The following is a 16,657-nucleotide window of genomic DNA, read 5'->3' as shown; positions in this document are numbered from 1 at the left end:
AACACCTTCGCCAATAATAACTCCTATTATCAGACAGTCTTCACAAGCTCTTTGATAGAATGTGGGCGGAAGATGTTTGATAGGCGAGGTCCTCCTTAGTCAGAAAACGTTGCACTAGATTCTAGAACAACCGCATTACACAACAGGATAGGGGACAGCCCTTTCTTTAAACAAATACACTTTGGGTCTAGAAAGTCTCAGTGACATGTAGATAATAATAAGAGTACATGTAGATACCGGGGACTAAAAGTAGAAAACCAAGAGGGAGACGATCACCTTGAGAGGCAGGCAAGACTAAACCTCAGCGACCTCTGACCCCTAACTCAGACCACTCACACACAGACAGAGACCACAGGGTGGGCGAGTTTCACTGCATGCAACATTAACCTTTACACGCACATCACAGGTTCCTTTCCCTTCGCAAATCACTAATAAACAGTACAAAACGTAAAGAATAACGAGTAAGGAGGATAACAAAATGAGTTGTGTACAACGTGCGGGAGAGGAGAGGTGTTATGGTGTGCTGTGTAGACTGCTGATAGCTATCTAACCCGGTCTGTCGTCAGTAATCAATAATTATCACCATGTTGGTCAAACATGCAGACCTACCAGATATACCATACTAAATAGGTCAGAATGATGTAGTAGTGCACTATCGGTTAAGTTAAGAGTTTCCAGGCAATATGAGGTCTACAAATCAGTACCTAAAGGTTGATTAACAACCTCTGGAAAGTGACTTCCAGGGGACACTAACAGTAAGGTGTTTAGTAGGGGACAGAAGGACCATGCAGACAGTCCATTCATGCAGAGTTCCACAGATGGCCAGCGGGGGGGAACGTTGGTGTTTAGACAACACGGAAAAGAGGACAGACAGGAGGGAGGGGGGCCAGTCGAGCAGTTGACTGTCCCCGACAGACGCAGAACACACACAATCTTACCAGTATCAATTTTACCGGGTGTGCCATCTTTTGAGCATAAAGCAAAGCAGGGGGCGGCGGTTGAGGGGAGCGAGTGGAAGAAGAGGTATAGAGTTAGACATTAGTACCAGTTAGGCAGGAGCGAGCGAGCGAGAGGAGAGGAGAGAGAGAGAGGAGAGAGAGAGGAGAAAGAGAAAAAGAGAGAGGAGAGAGAAAGAGAGAGAGAGAGAGATAGTGGTGAGTGAGAGTGAGAGAGAGAGAGAGAGAGAGAGAGAGAGAGAGAGAGAGAGAGAGAGAGAGAGAAAGAGAAAAAGAGAGAGGAGAGAGAGAGAGAGAGAGAGAGAGAGAGAGAGAGAGTGGTGAGTGAGAGAGAGAGAGGAGAGAGAGAGGAGAAAGAAAGAGAGAGAGAGAGAGAGAGAGAGAAAGAGAGAGAGAGAGAGAGAGAGAGAGAGAGAGAGAGAGAAAGAGAGAGAGAGATAGTGGTGAGTGAGAGAGAGAGAGAGAGAGAGAGAGAGAGAGAGAGAGAGAGAGAGAGAGAGAGAGAGAGGTGAGTGAGTGGGTGGGAGAAAGAGGTCTAATTTGTAATGGACAGCAAGCAGTAAACTCCACAGGGAAGTGTTAGGGCAAGAACAGAGGGACAGCATCTGGATTGCAGCACGCTTCAGTATCAAATTGGGGGGGGGGTACGTGGAGAGTTGTTCATCATTAGTTATCAAAGTCTTGAATATTTATCTAAAGGTCAGTAGCCATATCTTTGAGTGATTATAGGCAGCCATTTGTCATGTTGGGTTTAATTAGTTTACAGACAAAACTTTTGGCCTTTTTGTATGTTTCTCTTCAGAGCACAGCTTAACGATGTCTTACTAACAACCATCACATTAATTAACATATCCACTCTGGCCATAAAAGCCAGTGGTTTTCAGATTAACATTTCTTCTAAATAACGTAATTAAGACATTGTGGAGACTTTGAGAAATGACTGATACAGAACTGACATCCAGTGACCATTATATTTTGAAATGCTGTTTGGTGTGTGTGGGGTTGTTAGGGCCTGGCATAGATGGCCCTGGGGAGTGGGGTAGTGTGTGTGTGTGTGTGTTTTACCTAGTGAGGCGTAGGAGCCTGGGGGCAGGGCAGCTGCTGAGCTGAAGGGAGAAGCGGAGGGCACGGTGACCAGGCGTGACTTGGCGCTGGCCGCAGCGTTCACGTCGATATCACTACGGGAGTGCTGAAGAGAACCGCCGGAGTTGGAGTTCACCCTGGAACTCACCATCTTACCTGCCATGGGGGAGAGGTTGAAATAACAACAGATTATAAATACATATAAAAGAGTTGGCATGGAATACACCACACACTTTGAGAAATTACAAATACTTTTAGTAGTACTCTTACCCCTTGTCATGCTGCCTCCTATGGCACTCTTGACAGACAGGGGCCGGCTGAAGAGACAGGAGGACACACCACTATGAGGTTAACAAACAACAGATTTTTGACAAACAGCCCAGCATCACTGTGTATCAAACTATCAAAACAAGACAAAGTCATAGGCCTAGGTCTGGACATCAGTACAGGGCTCGGACCCATCTGATGATGATGCAGGAAAACCATCCTCAGTCTTAGAGGAAAATGACATCACTCTGTCCAAATCCCAACTCCAGACTCATCATAACAAACACTGTGCTGGTGAATCATGGTATATGAGATCAATGGTCAACACTCAGTGGGGGATTGTTAAACTGGATCAACCAATAAAATCACTCCCAGTGTTTTCCTAATCTGATTATGATTGCTGTCCATGAGGCAGACATATCCATTAGTGCAGTCTTCAAATCAATGTTAATTACGCTTTTAAATCTCTTTCAACACATCATCATGAATCATGGCAACATTTCTCAGAAATATTATGCTGTGGAAGGGATGGAGGAAAGTGTGGACGGATGAAGGGAGGAGGAAGGAGAAGGGATATCTTACTTGAGGCTCTCCTGTGAGGAGGAGGATGAGCGGTCTGATTGGGGGAGGGACACGACACTGTCAGAACTCTTCAGGTGGGACTGTAGAGCCTTCTGATAGGTCGACTCTAGGGCCTGGAACAGATGCTCCGCCTCCCGGCTGTAGTGGCCATGGAAACCCCAATAACACCTATGGGTGAGGGAGGGAGGGGGGAGACAAGGTCAGAGGTCACATGAAGGTCACAGCCCCTTGTATCAGTAGATTAACATAACTGTCAGCAAATGACTCATATGACAGCACACCTGACTCTGAATAAACAACATATCAAAAGTATGTGGACACCTGCTTGTCGAACATCTCATTCCAAAATCATGGGCATTAATATGGAGTTGGTCCCCCCTTTGCTGCTATAACAGCCTCCACTCTTCTGGCTTTCCACTAGATGTTGGAACATTGCTGCGGGGTCATGCTTCGATTCAGCCACAAGATCATTAGTGAGGTCGGGCACTGATGTTGGGCGACCAGGCCTGGCTCACAGTCGGCGTTCCAATTTATCCCAAAGGTGTTCGATGGGGTTAAGGTCAGGGCTCTGTGCAGGCCAGTCAAGTTCTTCCACACCGATCTCAACCAAAACCATTTCTGTATGGACCTCGCTTTGTGCACGGGGGCCTTGTCATGCTGAAACAGGAAAGGACCTTCCCCAAACTGTTGCCACAAAGTTGGAAGCACAGAATCGTCTAAAATGTAATTGTATGCTGTAGCGTTTAGATTTCCCTTCACAGGAACTAAGTGGCCTAGCCCGAACCATGAAAAACAGCCCCAGACCATTATTCCTCCTCCACCAAACTTTACAGTTTGTACTATGCATTCAGGCAGGTAGCGTTCTCCTGGCATCCGCCCAAACCCAGATTCTTCCGTCGGACAGCCAGATGGTGAAGCGTGATTAATCACTCCAGAGAACACGTTTCCACTGCTCCAGAGTCCAATGGTGGCAAGCTTTACACCACTTCCACCAACGCTTGGCATTGCGCATGGTGAGTGTTGCAACCGAGGACAGATGAGTTTTCCGCGCTACACACTTCAGTGGTCCCGTTCTGTGTGCTTGTGTGGCCTACCACTTCGCGGCTGAGCCGTTGTTGCTCCTAGACGTTTCCACTTCACAATAACAGCACTTACAGTTGACCGGGGCAGCTCTAGCAGGGCCGAAATTTGACGAACTGGCTTGTTGGAAAGGTGGCATCCTATGACGGTGCCACGTTTAATTTTTTTTTATACACCTGTCAGCAACGGGTGTGGCTGAAATAGCCAAATCCACTCATTTGAAGGGGTGTCCACATACTTTTGTATATATAGTGTACATCATCGCCGGAGAAAGTGACATATGAGACAATGCTATGTAATAAAAAATCCAGAAGAATGAATACTTTTTCAAATGATCACTAGTAGTAAAATCAGAGACACAGACAGATAGCATATTATTCCATATCGTCATCCACTTCTGTCGGTCATGCAGTCATAAAGCAATATATTACTTGTTACAGAACTGCTAAGATTAATTAATTGAGGACAAATTCTGACTAATTTACAAAAATAAACAACCAAAGAACTTACTTTCTCGCGACAGATCTGGCCTCTGAGTCAGCATCATGGATCCCTTTCTTGATGGTTTCAGTCAGAACAGTCACGTGCCTGGTGGGATAGTAGGGAAACATGACAGAGACAACTTCAGGTACAGCAGCCAGGAAACCACAACTACACCAATGGAGAGGACACACAGACTTCCTCATTTCCCCTGAGACTTCAGTATACACTCCTCTCTTTTTCTATTCTCCACTCTCCTTCTCCACAGGGGGAAAGTGACCACACAGCACGCTTTCTACATGCGTTTTAAAATCTCAGCAGGGTTGTCGTGGCTCGCTCCAGCCCTCCAGCATCATAAATTTAACTAGGGATCATCAGTCGCCCAGTCAACCAACACCCAACTACTTAAAGTAAATGTCACACGCCAGAGAGGAGAAGAGAAGTGAGGAGAGAGGAGAAGAGGAGGAGAGGAGAGGGGGAAATCTAAAGTGCAGCAGCAACAGGAAATATGAATTATTATGTGGATTATAATGAATGGAAATTGTTTTAGGGGTTGATATGTTTTTCGTAAGGGAAATTTCTAAGTGAAAAACTTCAGAAGCCTTTTTAAACCTCAAATACACTACACGTTTTAAATATCCTGCATTGCAGTTCTCCTGCAACAGGGAGATAAAATTAAGATTCTACATCCGTACACAAACACTGGTTGGATCCTGAGCAGAAAAGCAGACAAGCATGCTACAGTCTGTTGTTAGTGTTTATGTCCTGGATAAATAGTATTAGCATGCAGCGTGGATGCTGAAAGGGTGTGTGCTTACCTCTCCAGTGTGTGCGTCTGCCACTCTAGTAATAACAGCTCTAAGAACTCATAACTGCGCCTGGAGAGAGAAGACATGATGAGAGTTAACACATTATAAGGGAAACCTCAGGAAAAGCTAGAAGATTTTCACACAAAATAATATATCACACAGAAGATCCTTGAGTCGTTACCTTCTGACGGCCACTGATTTGGACGTGCAGTTACTAGTGATGATGGGGATGAGCCGTGAGTAGTGTGTGTGCTGGAAGAGAAGAGGAGGAGGTCCCAGAGATCTTCCAATACAGTTTATTTCACACCTCCCAGTGTCTTAACAACACATCATCTTGCAACCAGATATCATTCCGACTGAGTATAAATACATAACAAAATGTTTTTTTACAGTGGCAAATGCATGAATCACACTCATCTACTGTTGGTCAACCCCTGACATTTATGATTGCCTGTGCATATGTGTGTGTACAGTACTCACCCTGAGGATGAGGCGTATGGCTGCCACCCCAGACGTGGCCATGACCTTGGCACTGTTGGGCACCAGGTTGAGCAGTGTGGGCATCAGGGTCTCTGCACAGTGGTCAAACTTGTTGCCCAGCAACGTGGACAGGTATCTGAAGAGGAGAGGGGAGAGATTCAAGACATCAAATCAATATCAATCAGTTTTCAAATCTCCACAGAAACATTTGATTTGAGGTTCTAGACTAGTGTACCCGTACTTAGATATGGAGCAGTAGTAGTAGCAGCCTACACGTTTTCCAGACTCAGAGTTGTTAATTGTCAGTCAGTGATGTGCTCCTAATGTGGTAGTGATGACATGCAACAGAGCAGAGAGTCAAGATACACATATAAAGAGCATCAGGTTGATGGATTGACAAACCAGGCCAGGCGAGACCAGGCGCTTTCCACCAGTTTCACTGAGCTGCTACATCTCTAATCACGGTCTACATCTCCAGGTCAACCATACTCAACCCGAGTCTGAGACAGCAGCTCTTGGAACAGATAGGTTTAACAGTGTAGTTAACTCCACTTGGTATAGAAGTGGAAGACAGAGGTTGAAAGCTGTTTTGTCTGCAGGTCCTTACCCCAGTGTGATGCAGGCCTCTCGTACCACCTGGGACCTCAGGTCTTTAGCCGACAGCTTCAGAGGGGCCTCCAGAAGACGGAGCTGCTGAGGGAAACTATCATAATCCAGTGCTCCAGCCAGGAGCAGAGAACGCACCTTCTTCAGCTAGAAAAAAGGAAACACAAATAACAATATTACGCTACAACCATCGTTTCTGACTGCAAGAATACACAGTATGAGGTGCTGAAATGTTCATTTAGAGACTGATCATTTGTGTGTTTGGTCCTTACAGCGACAACTCTGTGCTCCCAGTCGTTTTTGTCATCAGACAGAACCTCCCGGACCTTGGAGAGGTTGTCTTCCATCTCTCTGTTGGAGTGGATCTGGAGAGGAGAGAAGAGACAAGGACAGGAGTCAGACTGGGGTTGATGGCAATTTATACTGTAAACACACACGTCGCCCCTATCTGTGCAGGTTACCTGGATAGTAGGAACCTCTTCAAAAGCCTTGATGAAGTCCTCCTCGTCAACAGCACCTGCAGCAGCATCTTTAGCTGAGATCTTGCCGGGTCCAGTGGCAGAGCTGGGTCTCCGGACAGAAGCTGCAGCTACAGTCTTCCTCCCACTGGGGGGCGCCTTGGAGGACGATGCGGAGGAGGAGGACCGGCCCCCGTCCACAGAGTCCTCATCTTCAAAGTTCTTATCTGCCAAGGTAGAGTGAGAAGAACAGTGGTGTTAATCCAGGTTGAAGTCATATCCTCTCTGCATTTGTGACCACCATGTTCATTAGGACACACCATAGGGAAACGAAAACAAACATTTTATAATGGACAGCTACCCCAGTACGTCCCAGTTTCACTCGGTTTTCTGACAGTTTTCTTATGTTTTGTGCCTACTGAAGTCATGCCTACTGAAGACTAGGAATTCTGGAAAACCAGGGAATTTATTGAAGGTTCCCAGAATTTTGCAACCCTACTGAAGATGACACTGTTCTTTTGGCTGAGAGTGTGATTGCCTGAACCCACCCATCTGCAGTGTTGAGTGTAGCTAGCCTGGATTGTCACTGTTACACAAATACAAGCCGTTCTGTCACCTCTCCAGTTTTCCAGTTTACACAAGGGATTATGAATACAGGGACAATATGATCCTGGAGAGATGCCTCGAGCCAAGCCAGCATTATTTTAGAGCCGGCAGCAATATAATAATAATAATTATTATCATTATTATTTTATTTTTTATTTAACTTGTGTAGCGCTTTTCATTACAGAAAATAATCCCAAAGCTATTCTTCTCAGCACGTAAGACAAATGCCCACAACAGACAATAATAAACCATTTTTAGGAACAATCCAAACACACAGTAGGCCATTAACTAATGTATGCTAGTCTGTACAGATCACAATAGTAGTGATCATTCTGAAAGATAGCAAAACAAGACACCACTCACACTAAAAGACAATAGCTCCATAAACAAAGCAACAGGCACACAGAGAGAAACGCCCATTCACCACTTTGATTTTGATCCATCTCCCACTCATCCTCCTCTCACAACGCTCCATCCCTCCACTAGACTGCTAACCTGTAATTACCATGAAACTGATATATCTATTAAGTCTAAGAGACAGACACACAGAGAGAGAGAGAGACACAGAGAGAGAGAGAGAGAGAGAGAGAGAGAGATACATTTGAGAAAGGCAGATAAATTGGGGGAAAGAGGAGGAAAACATTTGCTGAAATGACAGTAGGTAGTGTGAGAGGAATGGATGGAGAGAGAGGGCGAGAGAAAGAGAGAGAGAGAGAGAGAGAGAGAGAGAGAGACACACCACAGGAAGAGAAGAGATAATAGCAGCAGGTTCTTACAGGCACAGATCTTCTTACACACCAGCTTCCTCAGCAGCATGATTTATGGCACATTCACTAAAGCATTTTCCTCACCAGGCTTCTGGATTAACAGTGTGTGTGTGTGTGTGTGTGTGTGTGTGTCTGCATGACGCGTGCCTGTGTGAGGGTGCATGTGCAGCTCTGTGATGACACAGTGCTAGACCAGCTTCCCCCTTAAGCCCTTCTGGTCAAGGGTTAGCTGTCAAAAACAGCAGTGTGTGTGTGTAGCAGGAGGATGCTGGCAGCATGATGTGACATGTCCATAGGGACACTGACTCTCGACCACAGAGAGGAGAGGAGGGGCCAGCACCTGTGATGTCATCTCAGACCAATCATTGTTTATTCAGGCCGTTGGGTGAGGAAAAAACAAAGAAACCTAGCCTGGTGGTCATTGGCCAAGGACATAAACACTGTTTATAGTCCCACCGCTATTTACACTGCATAATGCATATGAATGACTGTATGAATGTATGAATATGATGTAAATTAATTATTTGTACTGTGTACGGCACCGCACGCCACACCATAACACTATGGTAGCTCAACATTATGTTGGCTTTATTTTCCCCTGAAGCCTGGTTAGCATGCTGTGAAACGCAGTAGTCACACTGTCACCATCTCACCCACCCAGAGATAAAACAGTGAGTAGACACTAGTTATTGACCCCCTGGCTCTCCAGTTAATGTGTTGAGTGTGGGGGCTAGCATTATCGTTATGAGAAAATAGTCAATACAGTAAGGACTGAGATTAGCATTATTGTATGAAAGAGATCAGGAGGAGACAGCAGCTTGTAAAAAGCATGTGAAAAGGCTCAATCCTGATGTCAGCTTCATCCAACAACATCTATCTCATTGACGGCACACCTTCCATTTGCTTTCCACTGAGTCTAGTAACATTACGATACCAGAGAGAAAACAGGGGACTGCAGCATGTGGGATGGATCAATCATTTTCTAGCAGTAATGTCAGCTTTATTCAACAACATCTCATTGAGTGAACATCTTCCATCCGTTTTTAACTGATCGTTAAATTATCTGCAGAGAGTTTTTAGATAGCTGAAATAGAAACATTCCTTGAGACAAGATCCATGACGAATTTCACAGAATTTGAGCACAAGACGTTTGAGATAACCCATGTAAATACCAGCTTTAAACAGCAAGGCAATTTACCGAAACACCTTTAGCGAAAGAGCAAAACACGATGATGCATTTAGTTTATTGATCAGAGCAGTCACAGCAGCACTTGATCAAACGCTGACACAAATGTCGAGCTGATTTATACACACATAGGGACCAATTAACACAGCCTGCAGAGACACGCGACTGACTCACACGCCCTACGGGAACACACCCACACACGCATATGCACACACACACGCATATTCACGCACACACACACACACACACACGCGTCTGCCATCTCTGGGGGCAGTAGCTTGGTCGTTAGCTGTGCCTGTGGCAGAGCAGGGGTCGTGTTAGTAATCCACATGCCTCGATGAGATCATGCCTGCTCTGCCCAGTGATATGATTACTGTAAGCTGGACAGTCCTGTATGTAGGCTTCCTGTATTAATGTGCAGAGTATTACCTATTTCCTAGGCTGAATTCTCAAAGGAAGAGAGTGGGGTAGCAGACAGGTAAGTTCATAAGTGTCATTGATGATAGAGGAGGTATAACAGGTGATGTCATGGAGATAGGTTGTCCTCTCTGGCTCCCTCCGCTGGTTGAGGTGAAACACTGCATTGTCTCCCCACAGAGACACATTCACATCATTGTACGGCCCTATCCATCTTCACAGGAAGTTGTCTGACTGCAGTCTGTATCCTTCAGGAAGTTCAACGGTTCAAGTGTCCGCCGCACTGCAACAGTCTCTGACTAGGTCCCAAATGGCACCCTATTTCCTATGTAGTGCACTATGGGCCCTGGTCAAAGGTAGTGCACTACATAGGGAATAGGGTGTCATTTGGGATGCATCCTCTCTCTTCCACTGTTAAACCTCCCTAACAGCACAGACCCCATTCTGACTGCTAGCTAGAAAACAATATTGTGCAGGAAACTACTAGCTAGCCAGACAACTACATGGAAGAGAAAAGAAGCCAGACGAGACAGTTCAGGAGGACCAAAATAGCTCACAGTTCTCAGACTTCAGGAATGTTACTGAAAATTGGTTGACAATGTACTGTTCTTGACAATGTACTGTTCTGAACAGAGTTCTAAAGATAGAGAGAGGAGACGGAGGAAATAGAGAGAACAGAGAGAATGAAGAAACAAAGATAGGATGATGAAGACTCCTGAACTGCTAATCATGGCTACCCAGACTATTTGCATTGTCTACACCTGTTGTATTCGGCGCGTGTGGCAAATAACATTTGATTTGAAGGTAGAGAGGGGGTCAAGTGATTGCCCTGCCAAGATAAACTGGTTATTACGGCATTCTCTGAGAGGAATAATGAGGTACTGGTGGGCCATTCTCATGTTATGATTACTAAAAGGACAGCATGACAAAACAAACTGTCATAAGAACTCACTGAGGGAGACTGCCATAAGCACAGAATACATACAGCACACTAAATAATGTGTCCACTAGCTGCAGGCTCCAGTGACTGCAGAAGCAGATGAGAATCCTAATTTCACTCCCCACCCAGCATCCTAACTGCATGGCAGGCAGCACTGGTAATCCCTGGGCCACAGATTTCTATTTGGGGGATTTTTGAAGCTCAGGAGATGCTTTTCTCCTGTCTGTCCTAAGCTGCAGGGACAGACTAAAGGCACCCTGACACAAGGGCTTTTCTTTAGTTCCTTCCAGGAAAGCTGCTCCTGTCCGGTTCTGACTGTGTCAGGCTCCAGGTACTCTGAGAACTCAGCTAATCTGTGGGGAGTTAGCCTGGTCCCAAATATGTTTGTGCTGTCTTGGCATGGCAATGACCATAGGAGTTCGCTAAACAGCACAAACAGATCTGGGACCAGGCTAGGGGAAAGTGTCATTGTGATTTCAACAACTCATTCCCCAAGATTGGTATGTCAGTCTCTCAGTCTACGAACCTGACACTCTAGCCAGCAGTTTACAGAAGTATGAGGGCTAGAGGCTAATGGTTCAGCACAAATTGCACAATATCATTACAGTGATATCTCAATATGGGAACGACTATAAAGAGTCAACAGGGACCGCTCAGCCAAAACACTCTCCCCCATCCCTCGCACTCTTAGACACACGCATAGACACACACACACGCCTATATACCTCATGCAGCACTGAATAATAATAACCATGACTAAAGCGTTTGACAATTTAAAATCCATGTGAATCTAATGTTGGGACTAGGATAGCCCGCTATGGGAGGAGCTCGCATCCACTCTGTTGGTAAAGTAACCATAGTACAGCTGTGACTGAGACTCTTGGTTGATCCTGTGTCACAGAGGACCAGAGTTCTTCTGCCTGGTCAGACAATGATAAGAGATCACAAAAACTCTCCACTCCTTTCAATAAGAAAACACTGATCATTAATGAAGATCCTTCTGTGCTTGAAAGGATCTATTAATTAATTTGAGCCTGCCTGCGTATTAGACAGCCAACAAAGTAAAAATGCTTTCCTCTGGGAGGTGGAACTAAGTGTGTCCCTAAGGAGCTACCGTACCAGTGGGGTCTCTCCTACTTAAGGGCCATGATAGATGATTGGCTACATGGTTGCCAGGGTGAGCAGACAGGAATGAGCAACCACTGAAAAAGAGCAGAGGCAAAGTATTCATCCTAAAGTGTGGCCAAGTAAAGGGTAAATGTTCAGAGTGTTGTAGACAAGACTGTGGTAAAGTCAACAGAGTGCTGGCTCTCATCGTAAAGTTAATCTCCTCTGGTTAAGAAAAGCAAGTAAGGGCCTCTGACATTTTCAACCTCTTCCTGACCCAGTCTGTAATACCTACATATTTCAAGCAGACCACCATTGTCCCTGTGCCCAACAACGCCAAGGTAACCTGTCTAAATGACTATCGCCCCGTTGCACTAACATCTGTAGCCATGAAATGCTTTGAAAGGCTGGCTCACGTCAACACCATCATCCCAGACACCCTCCTGTACTCCCTGTTCACCCACGACTGCGTGGCAGCGCACGACTCCAACGCCATCATTAAGTTTGCAGACGACACAACGGTGGTAGGCCTGATCACCGACGACGATGAGACAGCCTATAGGGAGGAGGTCAGAGACCTAGCAGTGTGGTGCCAGGACAACAACCTCAACAACCTGAGCACGCCCCCAACCACATCGACAGGCCTGTAACAGAGCAGATCGAGAGCTTCAAGTTCCTTGGTGTCCACATCACTAAGGAATTATCATGGTCCACACACATCAACATAGTTGTGACGAGGGCACGACAACGCCTCTTCCCCCTCAGGAGTCTGAAAAGATTCGGCAAGGGCCCTTAGATCCTCAAAAGGTTATACAGCTGCACCATTTAGAGCATCTTGACTGGCTGCATCACCGCTTGGTATGGCTACTGCTTGGCATCTGACCGCAAGGCGCTAGAGGGTAGTGCGTACAGCCCAGTACATCACTGGGGCTGAGCTCCCTGCCATCCATAACCTCGATACCAGGTGGTGTCAGAGGAAGGCCCTAAAAATGGTCAAAGACTGTTCTCTCTGCTACTGCACAGCAAGCGGTACCGATGCACCAAGTCTGGAACCAACAGCACACTGAACAGCTTCTACCCCCAAGCCATAAGACTGCTAAATAGTTAGTTAAAAAATATACAAATCATGTAGTAAACAAAAAAGTGTTCAACAATTCAAAATATATTTTATATTTGAGATTCTTCAAATAGCCACCCTTCGCCGTGATGACAGCTTTATATACAGTGGGGAGAACAAGTATTTGATACACTGCCGATTTTGCAGGTTTTCCTACTTACAAAGCATGTAGAGGTCTGTGATTTTTATCATAGGTACACTTCAACTGTGAGAGACGGAATCTAAAACAAAAATCCAGAAAATCACATTGTATGATTTTTAAGTAATTCATTTGCATTTCATTGCATGACATAAGTATTTGATCACCTACCAACCAGTAAGAATTCCGGCTCTCACAGACCTGTTAGTTTTTCTTTAAGAAGGCCTCCTGTTCTCCACTCATTACCTGTATTAACTGCACCTGTTTGAACTCGTTACCTGTATAAAAGACACCTGTCCACACACTCAATCAAACAGACTCCAACCTCTCCACAATGGCCAAGACCAAAGAGCTGTGTAAGGACATCAGGGATAAAATTGTAGACCTGCACAAGGCTGGGATGGGCTACAGGACAATAGGCAAGCAGCTTGGTGAGAAGGCAACAACTGTTGGCGCAATTATTAGAAAATGGAAGAAGTTCAAGATGACTTTCAATCACCCTCGGTCTGGGGCTCCATGCAAGATCTCACCTCGTGGGGCATCAATGATCATGAGGAAGGTGAGGGATCAGCCCAGAACTACACGGCAGGACCTGGTCAATGACCTGAAGAGAGCTGGGACCGCAGTCTCAAAGAAAACCATTAGTAACACACTACGCCGTCATGGATTAAAATCCTGCAGCGCACGCAAGGTCCCCCTGCTCAAGCCAGCGCATGTCCCGTCTGAAGTTTGCCAATGTGGATGATCCAGAGGAGGAATGGGAGAAGGTCATGTGGTCTGATGAGACCAAAATAGAGCTTTTTGGTCTAAACTCCACTCGGCGTGTTTGGAGGAAGAAGAAGGATGAGTACAACCCCAAGAACACCATCCCAACCGTGAAGCATGGAGGTGGAAACATCATTCTTTGGGGATGCTTTTCTGCAAAGGGGACAGGACGACTGCACCGTATTGAGGGGAGGATGGATGGGGCCATGTATCGCGAGATCTTGGCCAACAACCTCCTTCCCTCAGTAAGAGCATTGAAGATGGGTCGTGGCTGGGTCTTCCAGCATGACAACGACCCGAAACACACAGCCAGGGAAACTAAGGAGTGGCTCCGTAAGAAGCATCACAAGGTCCTGGAGTGGCCTAGCCAGTCTCCAGACCTGAACACAATAGAACATCTTTGGAGGGAGCTGAAAGTCCGTATTGCCCAGTGACAGCCCCGAAACCTGAAGGATCTGGAGAAGGTCTGTATGGAGGAGTGGGCCAAAATCCCTGCTGCAGTGTGTGCAAACCTGGTCAAGACCTACAGGAAACGTATGATCTCTGTAATTGCAAACAAAGGTTTCTGTACCAAATATTAAGTTCTGCTTTTCTGATGTATCAAATACTTATGTCATGCAATAAAATGCAAATTAATTACTTAAAAATCATACAATGTGATTTTCTGGATTTTTGTTTCAGATTCCGTCTCTCACAGTTGATAAAAATTACAGGCCTCTACATGCTTTGTAAGTAGGAAAACCTGCAAAATTGGCAGTGTATCAAATACTTGTTCTCCCCACTGTATATAAATTAAGGCCCATCCACCACTCCTCTTCGGAGGACAAAAATAAACATGTTTTTTACAGCTTTTTATATGTATTTATACACACATTTTACATACATGTGTGCATTTTTTAAAATAGTTAACCAATAGCTACCCAGACTATCTGCATTGACCCTTTTTGCACCAACTCTTTTGACTCATCACATACGCTGCTGTTAATGTTAATTATCTATCCTGTTGCCTAGTCACTTTATCCCTACCTATATGTACATATCTACCTCAATTACCTCGTACCCCTGCACATCGACTCGGTACTGGTACCCTGTGTATATAGCCAAGTTATCGTTAATCATTGCATATTTATTCCTTGTGTTATTATTTTTGTATTATTTCTCTTGTGATAAATACAATTTGATTGATTTGATTAGCATGTTGTGATGATTCATGAGTTCACCTATTAATTCTACCGTTGTACTCTTAAAGCAAGGCAAAACTAGCTTAACTGTACTCCTCTCAAATATGTGTGTTTTAGGGTTGTATGGGGGAGTTGAGAGCCGAGCAGAAGATGAATTTCCAATGTAACAGTTGGACAAAAAAGACATCATAGTGGTGGACAGACTGACTGGGGCTACAGAGCAAGCAACATCATCATAACAGTCAGGGTTAGTGGAAATGCTCCAGACATTTAGTTATGTCTTCAAGTTCAGACAACATAGAATTTATTCTGAGCCATGACATTGGTGAAAACCATTTAACAAACAAGATATAATCCCAGGCCTAGTTCAGACCCGGGCAGTACACTAAATGCTTGGGTTCAGACTCTGCTACGACAAAAGGGACACTAAAAGGGCAGATCTGAAAGGGGAAAAACACACACAGGCTCTAAAATACCGTGGACAGAGAACAAACAAAGGCCATTCTTTTTGGGAAATGTTATCACAGCACAGAGACACATTTGTAATGTGGGACACACTGCAGCCATTTCAATGGCCTGGGTTATATGACTAGAGCTGTGGCGGTCACAACATTTTGTCAGCCGGTGATTGTCAAGCAAATAACTGTCGGTCTCACGGTAATTGACATTAATTAAAATGAACACATTTAGCATCTCCTGGCTTCCACACATAGCCTACAAGCCACTGATGCAGACCTTTGGAACATCTACATTTAAAAAAGTATAATAAATCCATGTAATATAGCCTACACCTTCACAATAAATCCATTATTTATTTTAGACAGGTCTAAAGAAGCATGATATGAAAAAAATTTAGTCTATTACAGAATAGCATACTCTGAGTTATCCTTATGTTAGGTCCTGATCTGGCTATGCCTAATGGCTGTGGGCTACACTCCAGTGGCTTGCGAAAGTATTCACCCCCCTTGGCATTTTTCTTATTTTGTTGCCTTACAACTTGGAATAAAAATAGATTTTTTTGGAGTTTGTATCATTTGATTTACACAACATGCCTACCACTTTGAAGACGCAAAATATTTTTTCTTGTGAATCAAACAAGAAATGACAAAAAAACAGAAAACTTGAGTGTGCATAACTATTCACTCCCCAAAAGTCAATACTTTGCAGAGCCACCTTATGCAGCAATTACAGCTGCAAATCTCTTGTGGTATGTGTCTATAAGCTTGGCACATCTAACCACTGGGATTTTTGCCCATTCATCAAAGGCAAAACTGCTCCAGCTCCTTCAAGTTGAATGGGTTCCGCTGGTGTAAAGCAATCTTTAAGTCATACCACAGATTCTCAATTGGATTGAAGTCTGGGCTTTGACTAGGCCATTCGAGTGTTGCTTTAGCAGTTTGCTTAGGGTCATTGTCCTGCTGGAAGGTGAACCTCCGTCCCAGTCTCAAATCTCTGGAAGACTGAAACAGTCTCCAGACCTTAATCCCACAGAAAATCTGTGGAGGGAGCTGAAGGTTCGAGTTGCCAAACGTCAGCCTCGAAACCTTAATGACTTGGAGAAGATCTGCAAAGAGGAGTGGGACAACATTTTCAGACGGGCCTGTATATGTGCTTTCTTGAGCAGGGGGACC

General features: G+C 44.9%; 1 protein-coding gene across 1 annotated transcript in view; it reads right to left on the bottom strand.

Annotated features, from left to right (window-relative positions):
- Positions 1-16,657, bottom strand: part of LOC311143315 (CLIP-associating protein 1-B-like) — a 105,389-nt gene that overhangs the window by 25,230 nt on the left and 63,502 nt on the right. The window contains exons 9-18 of the mRNA XM_084179145.1: positions 6,805-7,028; positions 6,616-6,708; positions 6,345-6,490; positions 5,738-5,873; positions 5,439-5,509; positions 5,267-5,326; positions 4,479-4,556; positions 2,889-3,056; positions 2,310-2,356; positions 2,022-2,195 (exon numbers count right to left, since the gene is read on the bottom strand). Of these exons, the coding sequence (XP_084035271.1) occupies positions 2,022-2,195; positions 2,310-2,356; positions 2,889-3,056; positions 4,479-4,556; positions 5,267-5,326; positions 5,439-5,509; positions 5,738-5,873; positions 6,345-6,490; positions 6,616-6,708; positions 6,805-7,028 (1,197 nt within the window). The remainder of the gene's footprint in view (positions 1-2,021; positions 2,196-2,309; positions 2,357-2,888; positions 3,057-4,478; positions 4,557-5,266; positions 5,327-5,438; positions 5,510-5,737; positions 5,874-6,344; positions 6,491-6,615; positions 6,709-6,804; positions 7,029-16,657) is intronic.

The sequence above is a fragment of the Coregonus lavaretus genome, assembly GCF_964263955.1.
Source record: "Coregonus lavaretus genome assembly, chromosome: 16".
Taxonomy (NCBI): domain Eukaryota; kingdom Metazoa; phylum Chordata; class Actinopteri; order Salmoniformes; family Salmonidae; genus Coregonus; species Coregonus lavaretus.
Note: the sequence above shows the minus strand (reverse complement) of the source record. Positions and strands in the feature narration are given on the sequence as shown.